General features: G+C 43.2%; 3 protein-coding genes across 7 annotated transcripts; 1 reads left to right on the top strand and 2 right to left on the bottom strand.

Annotated features, from left to right (window-relative positions):
* The first annotated feature begins 4,080 nt into the window (after positions 1-4,080).
* Positions 4,081-8,667, top strand: LOC112875284 (serine/threonine-protein phosphatase PP2A-2 catalytic subunit). Its single transcript, XM_025939082.1, has 11 exons — positions 4,081-4,379; positions 4,873-4,929; positions 5,665-5,748; positions 5,846-5,917; positions 6,083-6,154; positions 6,272-6,312; positions 6,908-6,974; positions 7,061-7,252; positions 7,343-7,432; positions 7,506-7,613; positions 8,047-8,667. The coding sequence occupies exons 1-11, from the start codon at positions 4,305-4,307 to the stop codon at positions 8,110-8,112; spliced, it is 924 nt and encodes a 307-aa protein (XP_025794867.1). The 5' UTR covers positions 4,081-4,304; the 3' UTR covers positions 8,113-8,667.
* Positions 8,668-9,734: 1,067 nt separating this feature from the next.
* Positions 9,735-12,915, bottom strand: LOC112878313 (lipid phosphate phosphatase delta). The gene is made up of 8 exons (XM_025942761.1): positions 12,418-12,915; positions 11,916-12,011; positions 11,746-11,820; positions 11,536-11,666; positions 11,360-11,460; positions 11,151-11,279; positions 10,928-11,043; positions 9,735-10,480 (listed from the first exon to the last, which is right to left on the bottom strand). Exons 1-8 carry the CDS (start codon positions 12,604-12,606, stop codon positions 10,070-10,072), a joined length of 1,248 nt encoding a protein of 415 aa, XP_025798546.1. The 5' UTR covers positions 12,607-12,915; the 3' UTR covers positions 9,735-10,069.
* An 860-nt stretch (positions 12,916-13,775) lies between these two features.
* LOC112874444 (probable acyl-activating enzyme 18, peroxisomal) lies at positions 13,776-22,419 on the bottom strand. 5 transcript variants are annotated; one of them, XR_003224980.1, is made up of 20 exons: positions 21,904-22,419; positions 21,508-21,637; positions 21,085-21,344; positions 20,782-20,983; positions 20,659-20,699; positions 20,231-20,353; positions 19,999-20,072; positions 19,686-19,906; positions 19,209-19,303; positions 18,917-19,133; positions 18,716-18,841; positions 18,337-18,435; positions 18,036-18,245; positions 16,168-16,256; positions 15,948-15,992; positions 15,783-15,837; positions 15,217-15,470; positions 14,607-15,103; positions 14,425-14,516; positions 13,776-14,179 (listed from the first exon to the last, which is right to left on the bottom strand). XR_003224980.1 is itself a non-coding variant. In XM_025937760.1 (14 exons), exons 1-14 carry the CDS (start codon positions 22,185-22,187, stop codon positions 17,831-17,833), a joined length of 2,196 nt encoding a protein of 731 aa, XP_025793545.1. In that variant the 5' UTR covers positions 22,188-22,415; the 3' UTR covers positions 17,462-17,830. The 5 variants fall into 5 exon arrangements, 1 of the variants encoding a protein (XP_025793545.1); XR_003224978.1 differs by having other exon boundaries at positions 15,217-15,992; XR_003224979.1 differs by having other exon boundaries at positions 15,217-15,978.
* Positions 22,420-22,512: the final 93 nt, after the last annotated feature.

Genomic DNA, 22,512 nt, shown 5'->3' with positions numbered 1-22,512 from the left:
TAGTCTTTGTACTAGTGCAATAAAACTATGCACTGAGATTGCCCTAAAAATGTATTTAATTCGATAAATAAATGGAAGAGAGGCATATTTAGACATTTAGCTTTATTCCCTCTATTTTCTTTTGATATTTTTATTTCCAAAATTAAATTATTCTATTTGATAGTTCTATTTGGGTTGACATCTTGGGAATAGTACAATGGCTGTTCGATACCGGTCCAGAGTAACTTCTTTTTGAAAAAAAAGAAAATGAGAAGTCATGATTATTGAGATGATACACAAGATTTTTTTTCTTAATCATTGTACCAAGATGAAATAGAACTATCAATGGAGGGAGTATTATTTTGTACCTATTTAGCTTGTTCAACATAGTAAATCGCTAGCTAATGCAAGGCTCTAACCTCCAGCTATATTATTTTAACTTTCGATGGTTGGAAATTCAATTAATAGAGGTAGCAGGGTACATGCACATGCCATGCAAAATTGAAATACTCGAGCTTCATTGAATACTTAATTTCGGATCATTGGAGCTCGCGAGTTCCGGATGGGGTCCAAGCTTGGTTTGATTCCAAGTATAGCTTAGTTTGAATTGAGCTTTTAATAAGTCAAATATAAATAACTCATGAGTTTTGAGCTTTTATGTTAAACCTACATAGGGATTGAGGTGAGTTATGAATGCTCAGCAGGTTAATAGGGATTGGGGTGAGTCATAAATGCTCAGCAGGTTAGTAGGTGCAAATCAGCAGATCATTAAATCACAGTGTTGGGATGAGCACGCATGCTAATATGGTAGGCTATTTTATCATCGCTAAAATCAAGATCTTGTTGCTAAAATCAAGGTCGCGAAAGCCAACATCGTGAAGAATGGCAGGGAGATTTTTTGAGAAAGGGGGATATGCTGTATGTATGAAAGTGTTAAGAAATGCTAGATGTCAAAACTTTATTTGAAAAGATTTTGAACGAGATGTTGTCATGTGAAATTTAATTATATCATGATGATTTAAACTGCTAAGGTTAATAAATGCTTCACAGTATCATCCGTATCAACTTACGGGCATATATGCTATGATTATAACAAATTGTTTCAGCTAAAAAAATCTTATTCTACCTAAGTATTAGAAAATATGTCCTACAACACGTCAAATCATATAGTGGAGCAAAATATCACATTGATAAATATTTTATATGCTAGTTATGTAACAACTAACACTAAAAAAATAAAATACTAAACGAACGTACCCAAGATATATGAAATCTTTATTGTTTACTCTTAAGAAGCTATTGACTAAAGAGAAATGGAATGTATGTTTAAGTAATAATTTTTAAATTGTTAAATAATATATGTTTCAAACTAGCTATAATAACTTTTATTAGAATATGGTTAAATAAAAAGAATACTTTTACAGATTATGTACACCTAATTTTTAAAGTCTAGATCCACCACTGCTCGAAACTAAAAATAAACTGAAGCAGTAGTCCACAGGCAAACAAATAGGCAACAAACTGGAATCGATTGTAGTTTATCCAACCTAGAGTGAGATATTTGCAGACACGGCTCACATGAAACAACATATTATGTTGAGCAAAACGAACAATCTAGCTAAACAAACAGGACATAGATTCCTTACTGACAAAGGAAGAAAAATCCAATCGGAAGGCTAAGCGGATCCCTAATACACGCGAGGGAAAGGACGGTGACATGGTAAAGCGGAGAGAGCTAGACTTGGAAGGTGTTGGAGTCGTGAGAAAACCCTGGAGAAGAAAAACGCGATAAGAGGCGAGTGGATGCCCGATGCGAGAAAACCTAGATACAACGGAGCGCTATGCAGGAATAGATTTGAGCCGTGAGAAACCCTAGGAGAAGCAAAAGCAGCGCGAGGCGAGAGGAGGAAGATGAACCGAAGCAGCAAAAGGCGTAGGGCGAAACAAGGGGAGAAGTTATACGAGGGGCCGGCGGAAAATATCTGCCCTTTTCCGACTTGGCCGGTCCGCGACGCAGTTTTTATGTAGATAGAGTGATTTTTTAAAATAAATTACTTCGTAAAATATAACTTTTCACCAGCTGGGAAACTGTCTCTAAGAGATTTTTATTCCCTTAATTGTTTGCTCTACCTATATGAAAGTTGGCTTTCAATATTTCAAGATATCAATAATAGTTACTGCAATGGATATTTTCTTCTCTTTTCTTTTTTTATCTCTCCTGATAGTATGTCAACGGATCAATCTATTTTTACTTTTTTTTCTAACATCACGGTTGTACCTTGCGACGAGAATCATCGTATCACGCGACATGTGAAGATTCAAGCCGTGGGTGTTACCCTTAAGCGTAGGAGATCTAACTCTTTAAAAGTTGGAACACTAGATCAACTTATACACGTGAGAAAGAATGAAAAAAATATACACGAATAAATATAGTTATTAAATAAAATAAGTAAATGGAAATATTTAAGTTTTAATTGTTCTATTAACCTCTCGTTGGTTAATTGATTTGTGATGCATCGATCGTGATGATCGATCTTTAGTGACCTAGTGGCTAATGGCTTAGGTGATACTCGCTGAAGTATAGTGTGAAACTGTTACATTAAGTATGATGTTCAGCGATACTATTAAAACATATGAAGAGTGAGAGGTGTCAAATCACATAGTTATAGTCAAGACGTGCAAAAATAATTTAGCATCTACATACTCGCACATCACACTTGCCGTCCATGTTGTAGTGTTTTTGACCATTTTACGAACACCGCTATTTTGTAGTAGAAAAAGTAAAACTTGCAAGTGTATGCACCAAGAGCTAGGCAAAACTATAGCCAAATGATGCTCATTACTAGCCATCCTGCCAGCCAATACCACCATGATAAGCGTTATATGAAAAAATATGTAAAACTTTTTCCACCATGCTAAGCAATAGATCTAAATATCTCATTCTAAACAGTCTTTTGATTTTCTAGATCAGAGCTCTGGAGGTCTTCATTAACTCAGGATGGTTATTACGGATCTCAATTCTATCTAGAACTAAGCCAAGCAACATATAATTAAAGGCACAATGAGTAGATTTAGTTAAGTGTACATGGTTCTTAGAAATTCGGTGTGCCTTTGATGTTCTAGTAGAAGTTGTTATTTGGTTAGCGTTGCTATTTCCACATCGAGTATTGTACATTGCTACTTCATATATAAATTTACATAATGAACTCTTTATGTAGCTCTTTTTTTTAGTAAGGAACGAATTAATCATCATCTGAAATGTTGCAATTCTAACATGTGTCACCTGATTGAATGGGAAGAAAAGTTGTTGCAGCGCGTGTTGGATTGTTTAGAGGTATGGAGGGTAGGAGTTAAGTGCACAAAGTATGGTATGAGTGGACTGATACAGTTGGATGTAGGGTATGACGTGGTGTTCTAGCATTGTGACGGTATGGTTGAGATGGTGGTGACGGTGGCATGAACTTAGTCACGGAGGATGATAGGGCTATATGGATGGAATTTTATATGGCGATGTTGCGACACCATGAGTGTATGATGGAGGTGGTACATTAGGTTATGCAGATGCGGAACAAATAAGATGATGGAAAATAGATCTATCTTTTATTTTTGTTTTATGAAGAAGAAAATGCAATAGAAGTAGAGATAGAAATGAGAAGAAAGATAATTTTCGTTCTAGCATGGCAATTTTTTAAATAGTTGTAGAGATGATAAATCTTTCACACAGTATGCCGCGTGAGGAGGCTAGACTTAGGGTACGTTTGGATCCGAGTAACTAAACTTTAGTCCTGTCACATCAAATATTTGGATATCGTATTAAATATAGATTAATTATAAAACTAATTGCCCCAATTCACGATATGAATCTATTAAGCCTAATTAATCTATCATTAGCATATATTTATTATAACACAACATTGTCAAATTATAGACTAATTAGATTTAATAAATTCAATTCGCGAATCAGTCTCTATACAATTAATTTTATAATTAATCTATATTTAATACTTCTTATTATCGTCTAAATATCCGATACTAACAAACACGCCCTTGAATGCTTGATCGACGTGACATGCTATATGCACGGGACAAACCCACACCCATCATCCACGACAACGACGACCAGTTCACCACGGCGCGCGCTCCGGCCGGCCGTCCGTCCGTCCGTTGGCTCCCCCCTCCTCCTCAGAGGTAGCCTCCAAACTCGCAATTATATAACCACCGTCCCTTGCAACTTTCCAGGCCTTTTGCCCCCCTCCCTCCTCCCCACCGCTCACTTCTCACGCGCGCGCGTGCCCGCCCAGATCTAGGGTTCCCCCGCGGTGAAGATGAGCAGTCCCCATGGCGGCATCGACGACCAGATCGAGCGGCTCATGCAGTGCAAGCCGCTCCCCGAGCCCGAGGTAAAGCCTATCCGCCCGTCTCTTCTCGGTTTGAGGTGTGTTTTCGCCAGATCTAGCGGAATTGCGGGGCGGGGGCACGGGTCAGGGGGAGATCGGGGCTTGGCAAGCGTTCCGGTGCTGGTTGGCGCGGAAATGTTTTGCGAGGGCGTTTGATTTGCTCGGGCGGGTGCTGGGCGGTTACAAGCTGGGGATGTTGCTGTGAGCTGAGCGGTGCGCCACTTTTTGACGCTGAGGAAACGCTAAAAATTGATTCTTTTTAGCCCCCCTCTGTTTTTCCAACTCTGCATTAATTTGTCTGCTTGAACGGAAACAATTATGACTGCTCATTTTCCTAAGATCTCTGATAACAACATAACTTTACTACCCCGATTTATGCTATATGGGGAGTGCTAGGGGGCCTAGAACCGCTCCGAGATTTAAACATCCCACCTTGTTATTATTGGGCACATTTGCAAGGGAGGGTGGGTCTGATTCAGTGCAATTTACCGTACAGGTCAGAGCGCTGTGTGAGAAGGCGAAGGAGATTCTGATGGAGGAAAGCAATGTTCAGGTACTCTGTTTTACATCTTTATATGCTAAGATGATTGTGTTGGCTAAGAGATCATTGATTCCTTGCTAGGATCAATTTGGACATCATATTTGGCATCACTTTACTTTTCTTGATAGCTAGATTAATGCTTGACTCAACCAGCCATAAAAACTGCTTAAGTTTCCAATTCACACTCTATGCCACCAGGCACTAGCTGAATTTTATGTTCGCTAATCATACATATAAATTTATTCCTACGCATGTTGCAATGGCTAAATATTTGTTACTGTAAGATCTGAGGAAAGATTTCTTAATCCACCTATTTTATACTTTTAATAAGAAAAGGAGCATGGGACTGTGCCAGGCTCTTAAAAAGATTGTAGTATGGCACTGAAGCATTGGATTAATAAAGACAGCCTCAGTTTGGAAGTATAAAAAAATGGACATAGGGAGTTCAATAGAGGAGTCCTGAATCTACACTTTGAGTTGTAACCTGTACTGTTTCAGTTTGTGGCAACCCATACTCATTCTTTGTAATGTATCATTCTGTCAACTAGTTTAGGTTTGATTTTTTTAATTGGCATGCGGATGGAAGATACACCTTCAGAATTGTAGAGCTTTAACCAACTTTAAATAGCAGACGGTGCAATGGACTCCTGATTATCTATGCCTTTTAGACACCAGTTCAGAGATGTGGTTCTGATTTGGTTGTGTTTTTTTACTTTTTGATGCTTGGTTTTGTCATCATACTTGCAGCCTGTGAAGAGTCCAGTTACAATTTGTGGTGATATTCATGGACAATTTCATGATCTTGCTGAACTCTTCCGGATTGGTGGAAAGGTATCTTCTTCATTTTTTTATATTCTTCTGTCACCATTTGATCTGTGAAGAAACAGGTGAAGATTTTAATACCTTGACACTTGCTTTTGCTTACCAGTGTCCAGATACGAACTACTTGTTTATGGGAGATTATGTTGACCGTGGCTACTATTCTGTTGAAACTGTCACGGTAAGAGTAACGTTAGTCTATAAACACTCATGTCTTTATGCACCATAGTGTCCAGTGTAGGTGTGTAGTGCGCACTCCGCATGCCTTTTGGTGTACATACTTAACTCTCTAATTTGTGCAACATTAGTAGCTCTTAGTACTGATGTTATCCCATGTAATAAACAGCTTTTAGTGGCTTTAAAAGTTCGCTATCCTCAGAGGATCACCATTCTCAGAGGAAACCACGAAAGCCGACAGGTATACATATTTTGGTGCAGAAATTGTTATTCTGAGTTTTTCTTCATGCATCTTTCATTTTCTGCTATCACCTCGTACAAACTAAAGTTTTTAGTTAATTTATTTGCTGATTTGCAGATCACTCAAGTTTATGGATTCTATGATGAGTGCTTAAGGAAGTGAGTATCTTTGCTTAGGTTTCTGTATTTTTGGCAATTATTCTCTGGAAAGTATTTTCTTGATATCACTAAGTAGGATTTATAAGTAAAATAAAAAGGGCTTATAACTAGTCTACAGGAAAATCATCGCCTTTGGTCCTTGGAACACTAGTACACATTCTTTAAATTTGCAAGCTTAAGTTTTAGTACAACACGCCAAAGGATTATTTCTCTGTCTCTCTACTGGGCCCAGCTAGTTTAAAAATGACGTCTGAATCCGACATTGCATGCTTGCAACTTGACTACAAGTCTTAATATGAAGAAGATTATTCAAAATTTTATCTTATGTTAAATGCTGTGAGAAGTAGTACATTTGTTGGAATCTTATCTTGTATGATGATCCAAAGTGTTGATGAATGAAGCAAGGAAAAGTTCTTTAGCAAATTACCAGCTTTTCAGTTACTGTATGATTTGTACTTTACATGATTTATTTTTATGTGATAGTTTATGTAACTGGTTCTACTTGTCCTATGTCCAAACAGAATTGACCATACCACCCTCTTTTCAGTGAAATATTAAGACTGTAAGATACATCCTGTTCCTGTGCTCATTGCAGGTATGGAAATGCAAATGTCTGGAAAACTTTCACGGACCTCTTTGACTACTTCCCCTTGACAGCATTGGTGCGTATTGCAGTGCTTGTTTATTTAGGATGCTTTACATGTGTATCTAGTGAATTTGGCATTCAACTTGTTTCTCCTTTTCATAGGTTGAGTCAGAAATATTTTGCTTGCATGGTGGATTGTCACCATCAATCGAGACCCTCGATAACATCCGAAACTTTGATCGCGTCCAAGAAGTTCCTCATGAAGGTCCAATGTGTGATCTTCTGTGGTCTGATCCAGATGATCGATGTGGTTGGGGTATTTCTCCACGTGGTGCTGGATATACCTTCGGACAGGTACATAAATTATGTGGTCAATCACAAATTATAGTGGTGCTTATCGCATGTCACCTTATGTGTTGACACTGCCAAATTCTTTTGTTCCAGGATATTTCAGAGCAGTTCAACCATACCAATAACTTAAGGCTTATTGCTAGAGCTCACCAATTGGTCATGGAGGGATTCAATTGGGCTCATGTAAGTATCTGTTTCTGAAGCATACACTCTTTTTGTGGCCCCATTCTGATCTATGCCTTTATTACATGAACAGGAGCAAAAAGTTGTGACCATATTTAGCGCACCTAATTATTGCTATCGCTGTGGGAACATGGCGTCAATCTTAGAAGTGGATGATTGCAGGGAGCATACTTTCATCCAGGTACATTTTCTTTGCAACAGATGCCTGATTTCTGAATAGACCTCATGATAGTTTTTGGCTTAGTGATTTATTTATCTAATCAAATGTGCTATTGTCGAAACGAAATGATAATGTTACCCTCGCACCTCAAGCAGGAAAAATTAATCAAATTGATTACATTGATTGACATCGAGAAGATAGCTCAGATGATAGCTATTGAATATGAACCCTGATCAAAGTGCTGGACTGATTGTTTTCGCTCAAATGAAATTGATACACTTTCATATGTTTTTATCTTCAATTATTGAGATTTGTCTTTTCTGTCATGACTCATGATCATTGACAGCTCTTGCTAGAATATATGCATGCCGGTTACGTTTTTGTTTCTTACTCCGTTATCTGGCTTCATGCATACTTTGTGGTGTCTCATGAGTTCTGATCTGTGATTCTGCAGTTTGAGCCAGCCCCAAGAAGGGGAGAGCCAGATGTAACTCGTAGGACACCTGATTATTTCCTCTGATGCAAAAGTGATGTGGATATGCAGCAAAGGTTTGATAGATAGGTGAAGTTTCCTGGTTGCAGATATTTTTTTTTTGCTCGAAACCCCCCTGTGTGCTATTCTTATTATTTTTGCCCATGCCTCTTCGGCTGTCGCGGGCTGCTCAGTCACATCTCGATTCAAGTGTATACCCACTACAGCTGGAAGGACCGGATTGTGTTCTCACTTATCTCTAACTGGTTGATGCTTTTGGCTTGGTGGGGGTGCTGCAGTGGTGGGTTCAAGCATCAAGCAGCAATCTGTATGATGAGAGGAAACTGTTCCCGTTGTATTCATTTTGTTCCCCTTTCTTCCTCACTTGTTTCTTATTTTCTCTTTTCTTTTTTGTGATTCCTGTAGAGGTGAACAACTGCCTCGATTTGCCGTATAGAATTACCATTTAAGCACAAGTAGTCTATGTTGTAGCATTCTTTGCAACCAGCATTTCAATTGAGCCCTGGTTTCGCTTTTGATTTTGCTTTGGACAAAATGAGGCGAAGTGCACCACCCGAAGACCAGTGGAACGAATGATTTGTATGCGCGTGCGGTCTGTAACATCGTATTTATCATTTCCTTTTGAAATACTATCACGTATCCTAGCCCTGAGCTAGTCTCACCTGAGGATGCAGCAGTCTGTCATGTGCCTCTTGGGCGGTTGTGCTACCTGGATAAGGACCAACCAAACATGAAACATGCTTCAAGGTGTTGATGTGCGAATGCCATAGAGAATCTGTTCACCAGCAGCTGACAGTAACATCACTGGACCCTGCTGTCCAATTTTTTTTGTGCTGTTAATGTGCCTTGGAATAATGTCAACATCAGCTGCATAATAATTGTTTATGATGCCCGCTGTAAGCGCCTACCGACGATCAGAGGCTGGCTTAGGTATAAGCTGTGGTCTCGATGATTCTTCTTTTTTTCTCTCTCTCGTTGAGAATGCAGGATCGATCGAGCTTCCAGAAGGCTTTTTGGTTGGTGCCTCCCTGTTCACAAAACGTGGCATGTCGTCTCGGGCAGCACCTGCACATGACAAGTGACAGGGAGGAACGTCCTGGCCTGGCCTGGATTCGTTGGGTACCCGCTTGCAAACGGCGATTGGTTGCCCACGTCCATTCCCCCGTGTCGCTTTCACCACGAGCCAATCCTGCACAGCTCGCTGCTGGTCGCATCGCATGAACGGCCCCCCAGCCGCCGCCCAGGTTACCAAGTTCAAGTAGCATTAATCCATTAACATACAGAGTCCAGGCTTCAGTCAGTGTCAATACTGATAGTCATATATGCGTCATTACGTCATGATCAGCCTCATTGTTCTGTTACCATGTCCAATTCCATTACGAGAGTTGAGAAGTTGACAACGTTTTCAGAGGGCAAAACTTAACACACTGTGAGATGACCTGCAAGCAGGGGGTGGTAAAAGATCTCGGATTCTAAAAGGGCCGAGCTCCAATCTAATACATTTTAAGCTAAAAATAAAAATATATAAGGATCAAGTTGGATGATGGAAAGAGCATCAAAGCCATGATCTGTTACCACCCCTTGGAGTAGCAGGCATAGATAACAGTAGCAAGCATGGATAGTCCACCCAACACCACACTACCATAGTATATGCAAGGCAAGGGAAGGCATTTCTTTGCTGTCAAGAATCAGAATTCACTGCAACTGCAGGGTTAGACGTGGCACTATAGTGGCCACTTCTGTCATGCAACAATAATAGTTACAGCAACACATTAATACTTCCTGCCTACTACTAAACACCTCTACAGAAGCATCACCCCGTGGCGAAAACACCTAGGCAAGCATACAAGACAAAAAGACGAGGGAGGGATCATTGGATTTACAGCCTCATAAGATGATCCATGTCTTACGAGTAGGAACACCCCATTGGGAGCTCCAGAAAGACTAAAAATGAAACTGCACCCTGAATTATTGAGTACCTGGGCTACAAATTCAGATGAGTGAATATGGCCGGCACCAGGTCGACCACGGACCACGCGAGGCTGGCGTACTGGACGAACCTGATGCCCGTGTCCACGTCGAATGCCTTCTGGGGGAAGAGGGAGAACACCCTCTGGAGGTACCCGACACCTTGCTTCACGTCAGGCTTGCTCTTGCTGTTGTCAACTTTCAGGGCAGGAACATAGCAAGATGATACAATGGGGATGCCCAGGGTGCTGCACATGACGGGCAGCAGCCATTTGGACAGCGCCTTGCTGCAGAACTTCACGACCAGGATGGTCGGTATCCCAACAAGGACGCGCCCGGCGAATGCGAGCAGGGGCAATTGCGGGCTGAAGATGAGGGGGGCGTCAGGGGTGTGGAAATGGAAGTAGGTTTGTTGGATGCCGTAGACCTGAGTCAGGTTTGTCAACGAAAATGTCAGAGATAATTCATGTATAGAGTATAGTTCAGAATGGTGAAAAGGCTGTACCGAAACATTAAGAAACAAAACAGAGATGAAAGGCCTAAAGTTTTCATTCTTTATTTTTTTTTTGAATTCTAAACTTGGTACTGAGAGAGTGATTGACTAGCAACAAATCATCATAGAGAACTAATTTTGTACCACATAATCTATTTGGGACAGTACAAATATTTAGTCAATGACCAACTTTTATGCATTCCATCAATAAGATGGATTAGAAACTAGAGATATTATAATCAAATGGTTAAGGAAAGTGAGAAGCAACCAGAATCCATGCCATGTTATTTTTATCTTAAACTAGCTTCATTTCCAGTCTAAGGCTAGTACAGGAGGTATATATCATATCTTCAGTTTGACCAGAATAGACAGAGTTCTTACAATTCCAAAAGCGACTCCGTTGAATGCTGTATGGTATTCAAAGCTAGGAGTTGGGAATTCTGGCTTCGGGTATGCAAAGCACATCAATAGAGAGAGGCCTGCCCAGAAGGATGCAACTGCGAAGGGGGCAAATTGTGAGGATACTTTTCAACTTTCAATGGCACGCCTTGTCCATGTGCCTCCAAAATTTGCAGTACACGAGCAATGAGGTATATGGACGTACCGTTTTGTTCAGACACAACGAAGGCGTCAACATGGTCATGGACAGCCAACCAGAATGCAAGGATGACAAAGCCAAAACCAATCCCAGCAATAACATCGGTCAAGCTGTGCATACCCAAATATATCCTTGCTGTCAATTTCAGGTAAACCAAATCGTCAGCATCTTTTGGTAAGTTGAGAAAAACATTTGCCTGAAGAACTCCAACTCACCAATGCCAACTAGCATAACAAGCAAGAAAGCTAGAGATAAACCCACAGCAATCATAACACTGCCATGTCCTCCATACGCGAGGACATAATGTAATAGATATCTGCATTGATCAGAAGCAGCATTAGACGTAAATTCTTTTCAAGCTTCCCCAATCCAAATAAGATCAGCAGTATACCCCATCAGACAAACAGTATTCAGAGCATGCGATGATGGCAGCCCATATTCCATGGCATTTTCCTTCTCATCTTCCGTAGCTGTTACTCTTCTTACAGGAGGAGAGCATGGCCGAGGAGCTGACACTATATCCTGCAACCAGAAACATGAAGAGTGTCAGCAGCTAAACCAAAGGTTATACCTTCAATTGTATGATGAACGGATGATAAACCTTCACAGAGTTGCCAAGGTAATCACAGAAAGCCATGAGGAGGGTCATCTGCCTAGCCAGCTTGCCGTGTCCACTCTACAATATGTACAAAAACAAAAGCGATTCAGAATCATAGGGAGTTGCAGCAGGAAATGGGGAAAGAGAGTCAATAAGTAAGCCACAAGACATACCCAAAAGAGGAGAGGGAGGAATCCCGTGTAGAAGGGAACAGATACAACGCACGACAGCACAGAGAAGAAATTGTCCAGCAACTTGTGTTGCAACCTCTGCAACAATTTCAACAGCCAACAGAATTTAACTTCAGAGCCAACAGCAGAAACACCGGAGATAGGCAAAAACATAAGACTAAGATACCAATGATTTTGTAAGGCACATTTTCTCTATTTATTACCCATCCATACTAGTTAGGTTTAGGAGGTTAAACTCTAAAATTTGAGCCAAGTTCATCTCAAGTTTCTCCAGTTAATTCAATCACATCCTTCCCTCTACCAGGCTTTCCTATTCCTGCAAAGTAGACTAATCGTGAAAACGTCAGGAACACGAGTGAAAAACATCAAATCGCGCGATACAATTCCTAAAAGAGAAGCGCTGCAAATGCAGTTAACTCGTTCGTCGGTAAAATTAGCCGGAATCAGACAGGGGAGGACGGAGATGACGCGCGCGGGGACGGACCTGGAACCTGAGGATGGCCGTCGTCTCGGCGTGCACCCGGCGCGTGACCCACGGCTGGACCAGCGCGCGCGCCCGGCGCGTGAGGTCGTAGAACGAGGCCGCCCAGACCCACCCGGCCACCGCCGACAGCGCCGCCGCCTGCCACCTGGTCAGCCCCGGGCCGCCCGCACCTACGACCGCGGCCTCCATATCCAATCTCCCCCGCGAACGCCGCCGGCTCGGTTCCTCTCCCGTTCTCCCGCACCGCAGGGAGGGACTCGCTGGGGCCGCGGCGCGGCCGGGCGGATTCTTGTAGCGAGAGGAGGGCGGGCGGGCGGGCGGGCGGGCGCAGGCCGAGGCGGACGGGGTCGTGCGGATCACGGAGCTGGACGGGACGGCGACGGGGGGAGGAGAGGAGGAGGTGGCGGCGTTGGCTCGTTTCGTCGTTGCCGGCCCGCCCCCCGCTCTGGACCGGACGACCACGCGGGGTCTCGGGGGCTCCTCGTTTTCTTCTTCTCTCTTCTTTTCTCTCTTTTTTTTTGTCCCTGGAAGTTTCGGATTTGTGGGCGTCATGCGGTTTGACGTTTGACTTCGGAAGGTTCTAATTCTTTCATCCAATTGGTGTTTCACACATTCATTCTCTTTTTTTGTTTTCATCCTAGAGTGGCATGTGGGATTCTTTTGGGGGGGCAATTTGCAAAAATTAAATTGGTCATTGGGAAATCGTGCGTTTAAAGACTTGACAGTGGTGCATGGAGCATATTTTTTTTGAGATGGGTTAAGTGAGCCAATGCCATCTGGTGTACCTGTTGAACAGGATCATGTCATGAGTATGACCATAGCGCACTAGTTGTTTCTTTTACTGGATTCACTCCCACAGACCTCGAACTAGAGAACATGACATGCTGAGGCAACTTTGTTCGAGCAAAGCCTTTCTGTCATTTCTACCTTTTTTTTAAAAAAAAAGCTTTCTGTCTACAAGGCAGATGTGCCAACACAAAAAGGCTACGCTGTCTTTGCTTCAAAATGGAAATTAAACAGTCATAGCGCTGGCAAGTGCCAACCAAGAAACTTCCCAGGACACGCTGACTGGCAGTTAGCTGTAGCTGTTGTTGCTAGTCTGCTACAGTGCTACTATGTCCACCTTTTCCATTTCCCCCTCTATATGCGTGGAAAAAGAAGACGCCGCAGGGATGACATGAAACCTGTGCGTGACTTGGAACATTCTACGCGTTGTTTAGTATTCACCATGCCTCTTGCAGTGTGGAAGCATGATACAAAATGAGATTCTGCAAGTCGGGCAGGCCGGTGTTAAACTGAATGCATTTCCCATAATTTAAACTCAATTCTGCATTGGCACAACACAACGAGACAATCCAAACTTAAAAAGGGTTCATTAGATCCACGCCACCACAAATTTTAGTAGTTTTCAAATCTGCCATTACAATTCATGACGATGGAGAAAAAAAAAAGTCCGCATGCGGTTTGGTACTTCAGCCGCTGCATTACACATACCGTGGCATCAAAAAGAAAAAGAAATCCCACGCTTGGAAAACATCACATGTACCGGTGCATGGCAGCAAGGAACAAGGGGGCAAAACAATGTGCGCCTTGAATCTTGACTCCTTCAGCTTTGACGTGCACAAGAATGATTTTTGGCTCGTGCTCTTCTGTCAACTGAGCTTCGCACTAGTCAATTTAGCCGTCTTGTAGTAGGCATTTTTCCAGGCCTGGTGTGCATAAAAGTCAGGATATGGATGCTGTTCTGCAGTACAAGCACGGCCTGTTCCGACGAAAATATACATCAGAACAGCCTTGCTTTCCAAATGGAAGCGTAACTTGCTTGGTCACTTGCGTGCTAAGTCTTACAGGATCACAAAAATAATAATTGGGCTTGCAGAGGATTAGAAACTGCAATGACACATACTTTCACTTCCTTGTCTCATATATAAAAAAAAATGCAAGAACTTACAGGAAATTTTATGTGAGTAGGATTGGATGTCAAGGTTACATGTATTGCCCACATACCTCGGAACACAAGAAGTTCAGGGTCCAGTATCAAGTGGATGGTAGGTAGCACAACACATGTGGATGCCCATTTTATTTACCAACACAAGCATCTGACGTAATAAACATACAGTAAAACCCCAGCATCAAACTTGGATTCTTTCAGATGACATTTGAAAAGTCAATTTGTTGAGTAGACATACCTTTAATTTAGTGCTCCACGCATTTCGTGCTCCATGATTTTTCTGTGATTTGAGAGTTCCTGCTTCAGCTGATCCCTCAGGACCCTTATCACAGCAGCTTATTCGAAGTACTTTGCAGGAACTTGGGAACAACTTTGACATGGCTAACCTGCCGTTTGACCTTAACAACAGAAAACAAAAGACTCTTACCTTGAAAAGAGGATTGAGATTCTTCTGAATGGCTCTCTAAAGCTTGATCTTAGGGATAGTTATACAGTATTGCAGCGATTTTTCTTTTTTCTTTTTATTTTTATTTCAGCAATATCAAGATAGCCAGCTGTTCTGGCCTCCTACCAACGGGTTTGATGCTAACAGCTGCTGTTTCTGAAGCATGAGTACAAGGTTGCGAAAAAAATGAGTACAAGGTTGCAGGTCCCATAACCCAACTCAGCTTTGTAGGCCAGCAAAATATTTCCTGCAATCGAATATCCAAATGTGCCCACGTATCGGCCGTACATCTATTGGCAGAAATAGAGTAAAAGCCAAAAATTATGTACGAACAAGAGAAATAATGCTCTAGACAAAAAGAAAAACCGGGGGGGGGGGGGGTGGATCTTCAGAAAATCCATACCAATTGTCCTGAAGAAAATAGAAACATCTCTAACAAAATTACTTTCCTTTTGCGCAGTGGTGTTCTGTATTATGAAGCATAAGATGCATAAAGCCATCTAAGCTCGTATTCTAGTGTATTTCTATATGAGAAGGGAGTGATTAGACTTAACCTACTACATACATCATACCTTCCACCAGCCCAATAAAGAAAACCTTTCCAGGAGATATTGTCATTCCTCAGTGTAACTCCAAGACAACCTTCACTTGCAGGAACTGCAATTTCTTTAGATGAGTCCTTTGCACAGTTGCATAGCATGGCAGAAGAAAAACTATTGTAATCTATGTGCTATTTTACTGTATACTGAGAACTATTACGTTAAGAGCTAATTCCGAAAACAATGCAAAATATTCATTTCACAGGATGGGTTCTAATTCATTGAAAGCTAAAAGGTTTACCAATTAAGCCATAAGTTTGTGAGGACATGGAGCGCTATTTTTTCGTTAAAAAGGATGAAATTAAGTTATCAGAACAAAAGATCTTAACAAAACAAAGAAAGTTAAGCCCTGAAATCTTGTGAAACTTACTACTAGTGGCTGTGTCATGCGAGGCTTGTTAATGTCTCACCTAATATCCTATTTCCTGAGATGCAAAAATTATTGCTATCAGCACAACAACAAAGGCACGATTAATAACCAAATAGAAGATGATTGCAATGTATGCTGTAGGCATATCTGTTAGCCTTTGCTAACCATCCCCTTTCTGAAACATGCCCCAGGCCATCTGCAGCAACAATCCTAAAATCATGAAATCAACAGAACAATGATGATGACCATGCAGAAGAATCACAGTAAAATTCAATGAAATTTTTACGGGTAAGCTTTTATCTCGTTTTCATAATGGATACATATATCATTTGATTGTGAAGCTCCTTCAATGAGAAATAGCTGGATAATCATCAGAGACTAGTACCTCCAGACCATAGCTGTGCTGTCATCAGTCCCCTTCAGGGAAGGACAAGGTAGCACCATTCAGCAGAAAACATTCAGCAACATTGAGCACTGCACGAAAAATTACTGCAGAATGAATCTCCCTGATGATTTCGGATCTAGAAACATGGATGGCGCTAATCGTATACTGTCAGACACTCCCATTAAGTGTTCCCATCTCCATCAGATGACCATGGCATGGCCCCTCTACTGCTCGCACTGATCCGCCTGGCAACAGAGGCCATTAGGGAGTAGCTGCCACTGCCCACCCTGTTTCCCCCGACCCAGGTACCAGATGCATGACAACGAATGACTCACTGCGGCACGCACCAGCACAGCGTAGGGGCTCCGGTCGGCGCGGTCCGCCGTAGACGGAGTAGGAGACGAGATTACGCCACCGTCTTCAACATGTCGGCCCCATCGGCTCCCGTTGCGATGGCGGCGGCGGAGCATTGGGCGGCGAGGAGCGCACCCGCACTCAGATGCGGCGACCCTGACAGCCTGCACATCGCCTACACTCTCCTCGGAGCGCTCGCCGCCATGGCCGCGCCACTAGCTACTCGCTCGCCTCCTGCTCTCTAGATGGGTCGAGCGTCGAAAAACAAAATCCTGCCGGAGCTAAGGCCTCGAGCTGGGTATGCGGGGGCTGGAGTCAGCGTGTGAGCGCGTGATCTCAACGAAGGGGAGCGCTGGACGCGCGGCGGCGGGGCTAGCGGAGCTCGCCGGCGGCCGCGCCGATTGACATGGAGCCGAGGTGGAATATTTTTTTAAAATCCCCTGAACATTTGCAACCCCACCCCCCCCCCCCCCCCCCACATTTCGGATCGCGATTAGTAATCGCGATCCGCATATTTGCAAAAAAAAAAAAACCTGGTCAGATGGCAGGCTCCTTCCGCCGTCCGCCCGCCCGCCGCCGGCGTCCAGCCCGCCTGTTCGCGAAGCCCCGCCTCACTCATCTCCCTCTCAAGCCTAGCACAAGGCCGCCACTCGTCAGATTCCTACTGCGAGGACACGGAGGCGGAGGCGCGCACGCGAGTCGCCGCATCGTAGCCGCGCGCTGGGACTCGCGGCACGGCCCGGCGCGCACGAGGGCCCCCCGCTTTCCGTATGGTCGCCGTCGATGCCACGGACCACCTCCGGTGCGCCAACCACGGCTGCTGCTTCGTCTGCAGAGGCACTGCCTGCTCCGCCGACAGATCCCAAGATCAACGGGATGGATGACGGCACAACGCCACCATGCTCGTTGCATTTGCCAACAGAATCACACAACAATGACAGAGCCCCAACGGTGCTACATTTGGATTTTCCGGTTTCTGTATTTGAGATTTACTCTTTGCAAATGTTCTCTGGACTAGTTTTCCTCTCGTAATTCCCTTTTGAAAAAAGCAGTTGCCGTATAAGGGCTGAAGAAGTGCAAAAAAAGGAGAAACAAATCTACTATACTATCAAGCCTTTGATACGCGCTGAGCATAATTCCGAAGTACCAAATGATAATGAGCATCCTAAAGCCTTCTGCACAACTCAGTGAACGATGCCTATTTATTCATTTGCTTTATTGAATTTGGAACGGGTGAATTTGATATTAATATTGTGACATGCGAAAAGGTATTCTTCACCGAAGGTAGGACAGTCAAACCACTCAAAGGTCAGAGCTTGCTGTGATTTGAGAGTTCCTGCTTCAGTTGGTCCCGCAGGACCCTTCTCAGAAGCTTGTTTGAAGCAGTTCTTGGGAACTCAGGAACAACTTTGACATAGCTCACCTGCCAAGATCAATATATGACTCCAGTGATCTTAGTGTAAGCATGTTCATACGATCATTTGAGCTCGACAGCAGAAAAGGGAAGGTCTTACCTTGAAAAGAGGATTGAGGTTCTTCTGGATGGCTCTCTGGAACTTGCTCTTGAGAAGATTTACATCGTATTGGGCCGATCTATCTTTCAGCACTGCTAAGATTGCCAGATGTTCTGGTCCCCCACCAGCAGGTTTGATGCTAACGGCAGCTGTTTCTAGAAGTCTTTCATCGGCTCTATTGCATACCCTTTCTATCTCCACTGAACTTGTCTGCATATGCAGATGAGAACAATGTATTTGGTTCCATGAAATGCAAGGATGGTAATAAGGGATTAGAAACATTGAAAAGGGGAGGTTCAACCTTAATTCCTCCAAGGTTCATGGTGTCATCTGCTCTGCCCTGTACAATATAATACCCACCTACTGTCCTCTGGATTATATCTCCATGTCGTCGGAGTTGCTACAGCACCAATACAAAATAAGGTTATTCACCACTTTGTTCTACAACCTATAATAGCATGTAACCTGAATGCCTGATTCAGCACTTCAATTTGGTTCAGCAATTAAGTTTTACAGGTGAACACCACTGATGATATGTTCAGCATAAAATTCAAATATGCTGCTTGTTAAAAATTTAGGCAGACAGTCAAATAACGATGAGATGTTGCTGGTTTAAAAATTCAAATATGAACTGCTTATTTAGCAATCTAAATGGATAACTGGCATATGCAGTTCCATACCCTTCCATTGTAAATGGGCATGCCATCAAAGTAAACCTTGTCATGGTCAGCATTGAGAAGCCAATTTGTAGCGCCAAAATGCAGAGGGAAGAGACCCACTTCTCCAGCACAAGGTACATCGTCAGGCTGCCATAGATAACTCAAATGGTTATGCCACAAACACAACAAACAAACTTGAAATATCTAGGGGATGTTACTTACATACGGAGTTCCCTGTTCATCAAGTATGACAAACCCAGTGGACATTGATGCACCACTAAAAGCGCCGAAGGCTTGCGGTTGCAAAAGACTACCTTGAATGTATGAGGATGCCAACTCCGTGCCCCCACAGCATTCAACAATGGGCTTGTATGAGGTGTGTGAAGTTAGCCACAGATTATCATCAATATCAGAAGCCTCCCCTGTGGTGCCTAGTACCCTGCAAATATAATACTGTAATCATCCTTCCACCAGACAGTGATGAAGATGACTGCCTTCCGACAGTGCTACTTACCTGAGTTTGGTCCAGTCAAGCCCTTTAGCACAGTTCCCAGCTTTCCATGACTTCACCAAGCTAGGCACACTTCCTAATAAAGTCACACCTGCATCCTGCAAAATATTTTGCAGAAATAATCTAAGTGCACAAGGACAGGCTGATTTCCTTTGTATTTTCTGTCCTACTATGAATATGGATCTATCATCATTTGATAAACCCAATAGTTTGATGAAAAAAGGAACTGTAGTATACGTCATTGAATGAAATGCTTTGGGAGCATAGACAGATTTGATGTCAGGTGGTTACTCAATGTGTAGAGGTATGCTAGAGCTGTAAAAAAACAGATATGAAGTAAGATATGCCTATGCTACTTCGACAGGGACTAATGAACATAACATACTGAAGCTCAAAACCAACAGAACTATATGCAAGGAGCAAGGATAAAACCTTTTAGGAGTTGAAAGCAAGTGAAGGTGCAAGCTATGCTAACCCCACCTGTACAAATTTGCAGAAATCACGTCCAAGTGGAGATCCATGATATAAAGCCAAAGTCGCACCATTAAGAAAGCATGCGTACAGGATTATAGGTCCCATAACCCAGCCCAGATTAGTAGGCCAGCAACCTATGTCCTGTGGACGAACATCCATATGGGCCCACGTATCAGCTGCACATCTTATGGGAGAAAGTTGTGTCCATGGTATAGCCTTTGGCTCCCCTGCACAAGAAGCAAATGAAATAACAAAAAATAAATGTGAACATGAAATACAGTGCAAACAGAGAAAGAAAGGAAACGGTTGTAGGATGTACCAGTTGTTCCTGAAGAAAATAGTATATTAGTTAGCGCATCCACAGACTGATAAACTGGAGAATAGATAGATGACCTGCAAATCCAAGAGATAATGTTCCTTATATGAAGAAATTGCCTTTATTTACAATGAAGTTGTGCTCAATTTTCACAAAAGAAGAATTTCAGAATCATCTAAGCTCAAGATGCCATTTATTCATGTGTGACAAGGGAAAGAGAAAACTGAACACATACCTTCCAGAAGCACGACAAAGAAAATCTTTCCAGGACATATCACCATTCCTCAGTGTAACTCCAAGATAGTCTCCGGTTGCAGGAATCACAACAGCTTTAGATGAAGACCCTTGCACGACACGGCTATAGAATGGAATTATTATGAGCTAATCTGATGTGTGGTGATGATAATTATTTAATTGTAGTACTTCCATTCAGTTGATCATAGCTAAAGAAAAGTTGATCAAATAATGCAAGTTGATGGTTTCACAGGATAATGTGTATTTAATTCCGAACTGCAACATTTACATACTAGGTACAAAAATTTACAAGAACAACAAATTCCCTTTTTTCTGAGAGAAGAGAAGAGAATAGAAGTTTTCATTTCTTTTATTTTGAAAATGAGCAGATTAGTTTACCAGAACATGAATTTGAACTATATGTGATACCTGTAAAGTGGAACTTTCTTCCCTCCTCTAATAATGAAATCCTGAAATTTATGTAATTTAGAATGAGCCCACATCTAGTCCTAAATGGATATACCACCATGAAATGCTTGCTTTATCTCTCACCTGAGTAAAAATTGCCTTTGCTTTTGAAACACCCATGCGAGTACCAATCTCCTGTGGTGCAAAACTATCTGCTATTGACACAACAACAAAGCCACCAAGGATGATCGCCAGATATATGATGACTGCATTGCATGTCATAGGCATGTCTATTGCGATCCGATCCCCTTTGTGGAACATGGTATCCAAGGCATTTGCAACAGTTCTGAAAATATCATAGCAACAAGGAAAGCCATATGAAGAATAATTCACGGAAAAGCTAAAAAATCTGTTGATTCATCTCTTAGTTTGGGAATAAAAACACACATCACTTGACTGCGAAGTTCTTTCAGTGACATACGGTTCACTGGATGATCATCATGGCCTTCATCCCTCCAAACAATAGCTGTACTGTCATCTGTCCTGTTCAGGGAAGGGCAAGGGAGCAGACAACACTCGGCAATGTTGAGCACTGCATCTTGAAGCCATGTCCCCCCTCTCTTTGATCTATCTGATGTACTTAGAATCGACTTTGGTTCTTGTTGGAACTTGACTGCGAGCTGCTTTAGCACCATTGACCAGTAGACCTAAAAAGTGAATCACCTCGAAGGCTAGGGTCACATTGTTGGAGGGGAAACTTAAAGTATCCATCAGAAATTAAGTTCAGATAGCCACTTTACACTAACAAAATCAGAAAAATCAAGCATTGTTTACTTTTGTATGGAGTAATGGAGAATTAGAGCAACTGACCTCTTGGTTCTCTACGGAGAACTTGTAAAAGAGATTAAAACTTGTTATCGGGTCCTTGTATGCTGGCCCTAACAGCTTAGGCCCGTTTGCTTCCATCAACCTCCCAAGGTTCGTTTGTCTACTGTCAATCCTGTGACAGTCAAACACGTGTTAATGTCAGTCAGCTTAATTGATACAGCACCAAGTCACCAACAACCTATCAATCTTACTGGTATTGTTAGACACAGCACAAGTAGAAGCTTGAACGTTGCATAGCACATTACATTCACATCACAACTTCCATTTCAAGCTCGTTTTGATGGGATCATGTCAAACGGGAGGCCGGAAGCTACTCGGAATCAAGCTGCCCTGTTTTGGTCGCAAAAGGAACAGGAGCGCGACCGGCGATCGACTTACGGTGACGGGAACCAGTACGGCGGCGGGCCCCGGGCGGCGCGGTCCCACCCGGCGTAGACGGAGTAGTAGACGAGCTGGTGCAGCGCGTGCGGGTGCTCCGGCCGCAGCACCCCCGCGGCCGCCACCGCCGCCCACACGGCGTCCCCGGCGGCTCCCGGGCCGGCCGCGGCCGCGGCGGAGTGGAGCGCGGCGAGGAACGCGCCCGCGTCCGCCGCGCCGAGCCCCGCGGCGCCCACGTCGCCGGGCTGGATCTCCCACACGCCCCCCCTCGCGCTCGCCGCCATGATGGCCGCCGCGGTGTGTCTGTCTGTGGTGGGCAAACCAGCGCTAGCGTTTCTGCGCGCGACCCGCGGCAAGACGAGCAGGCGGCGGGCGGGTTTGTTTCGATCGGTTAGGTAGGAGGCGTGGTGGAGCGTGGAGGTAGAGGTAGAAGCGTAGAGCTCGCAGCTCGGGCGCTGGCGCTGGCGCTGAGATGACTGGCTACTGGCTAGCCAGCGGGTAGCGCCTCCTTCCGGCTGGCGATTTCTCCCAAGTCAACCATGGCTTGCATTTGATATGCGTTCGCGAATTCCACGCCAGGATATATAAGTGTGCTAATTATCTTATGAT

This window comes from Panicum hallii, chromosome 9, assembly GCF_002211085.1.
Source record: "Panicum hallii strain FIL2 chromosome 9, PHallii_v3.1, whole genome shotgun sequence".
Classification (NCBI taxonomy): domain Eukaryota; kingdom Viridiplantae; phylum Streptophyta; class Magnoliopsida; order Poales; family Poaceae; genus Panicum; species Panicum hallii.
Note: the sequence above shows the minus strand (reverse complement) of the source record. Positions and strands in the feature narration are given on the sequence as shown.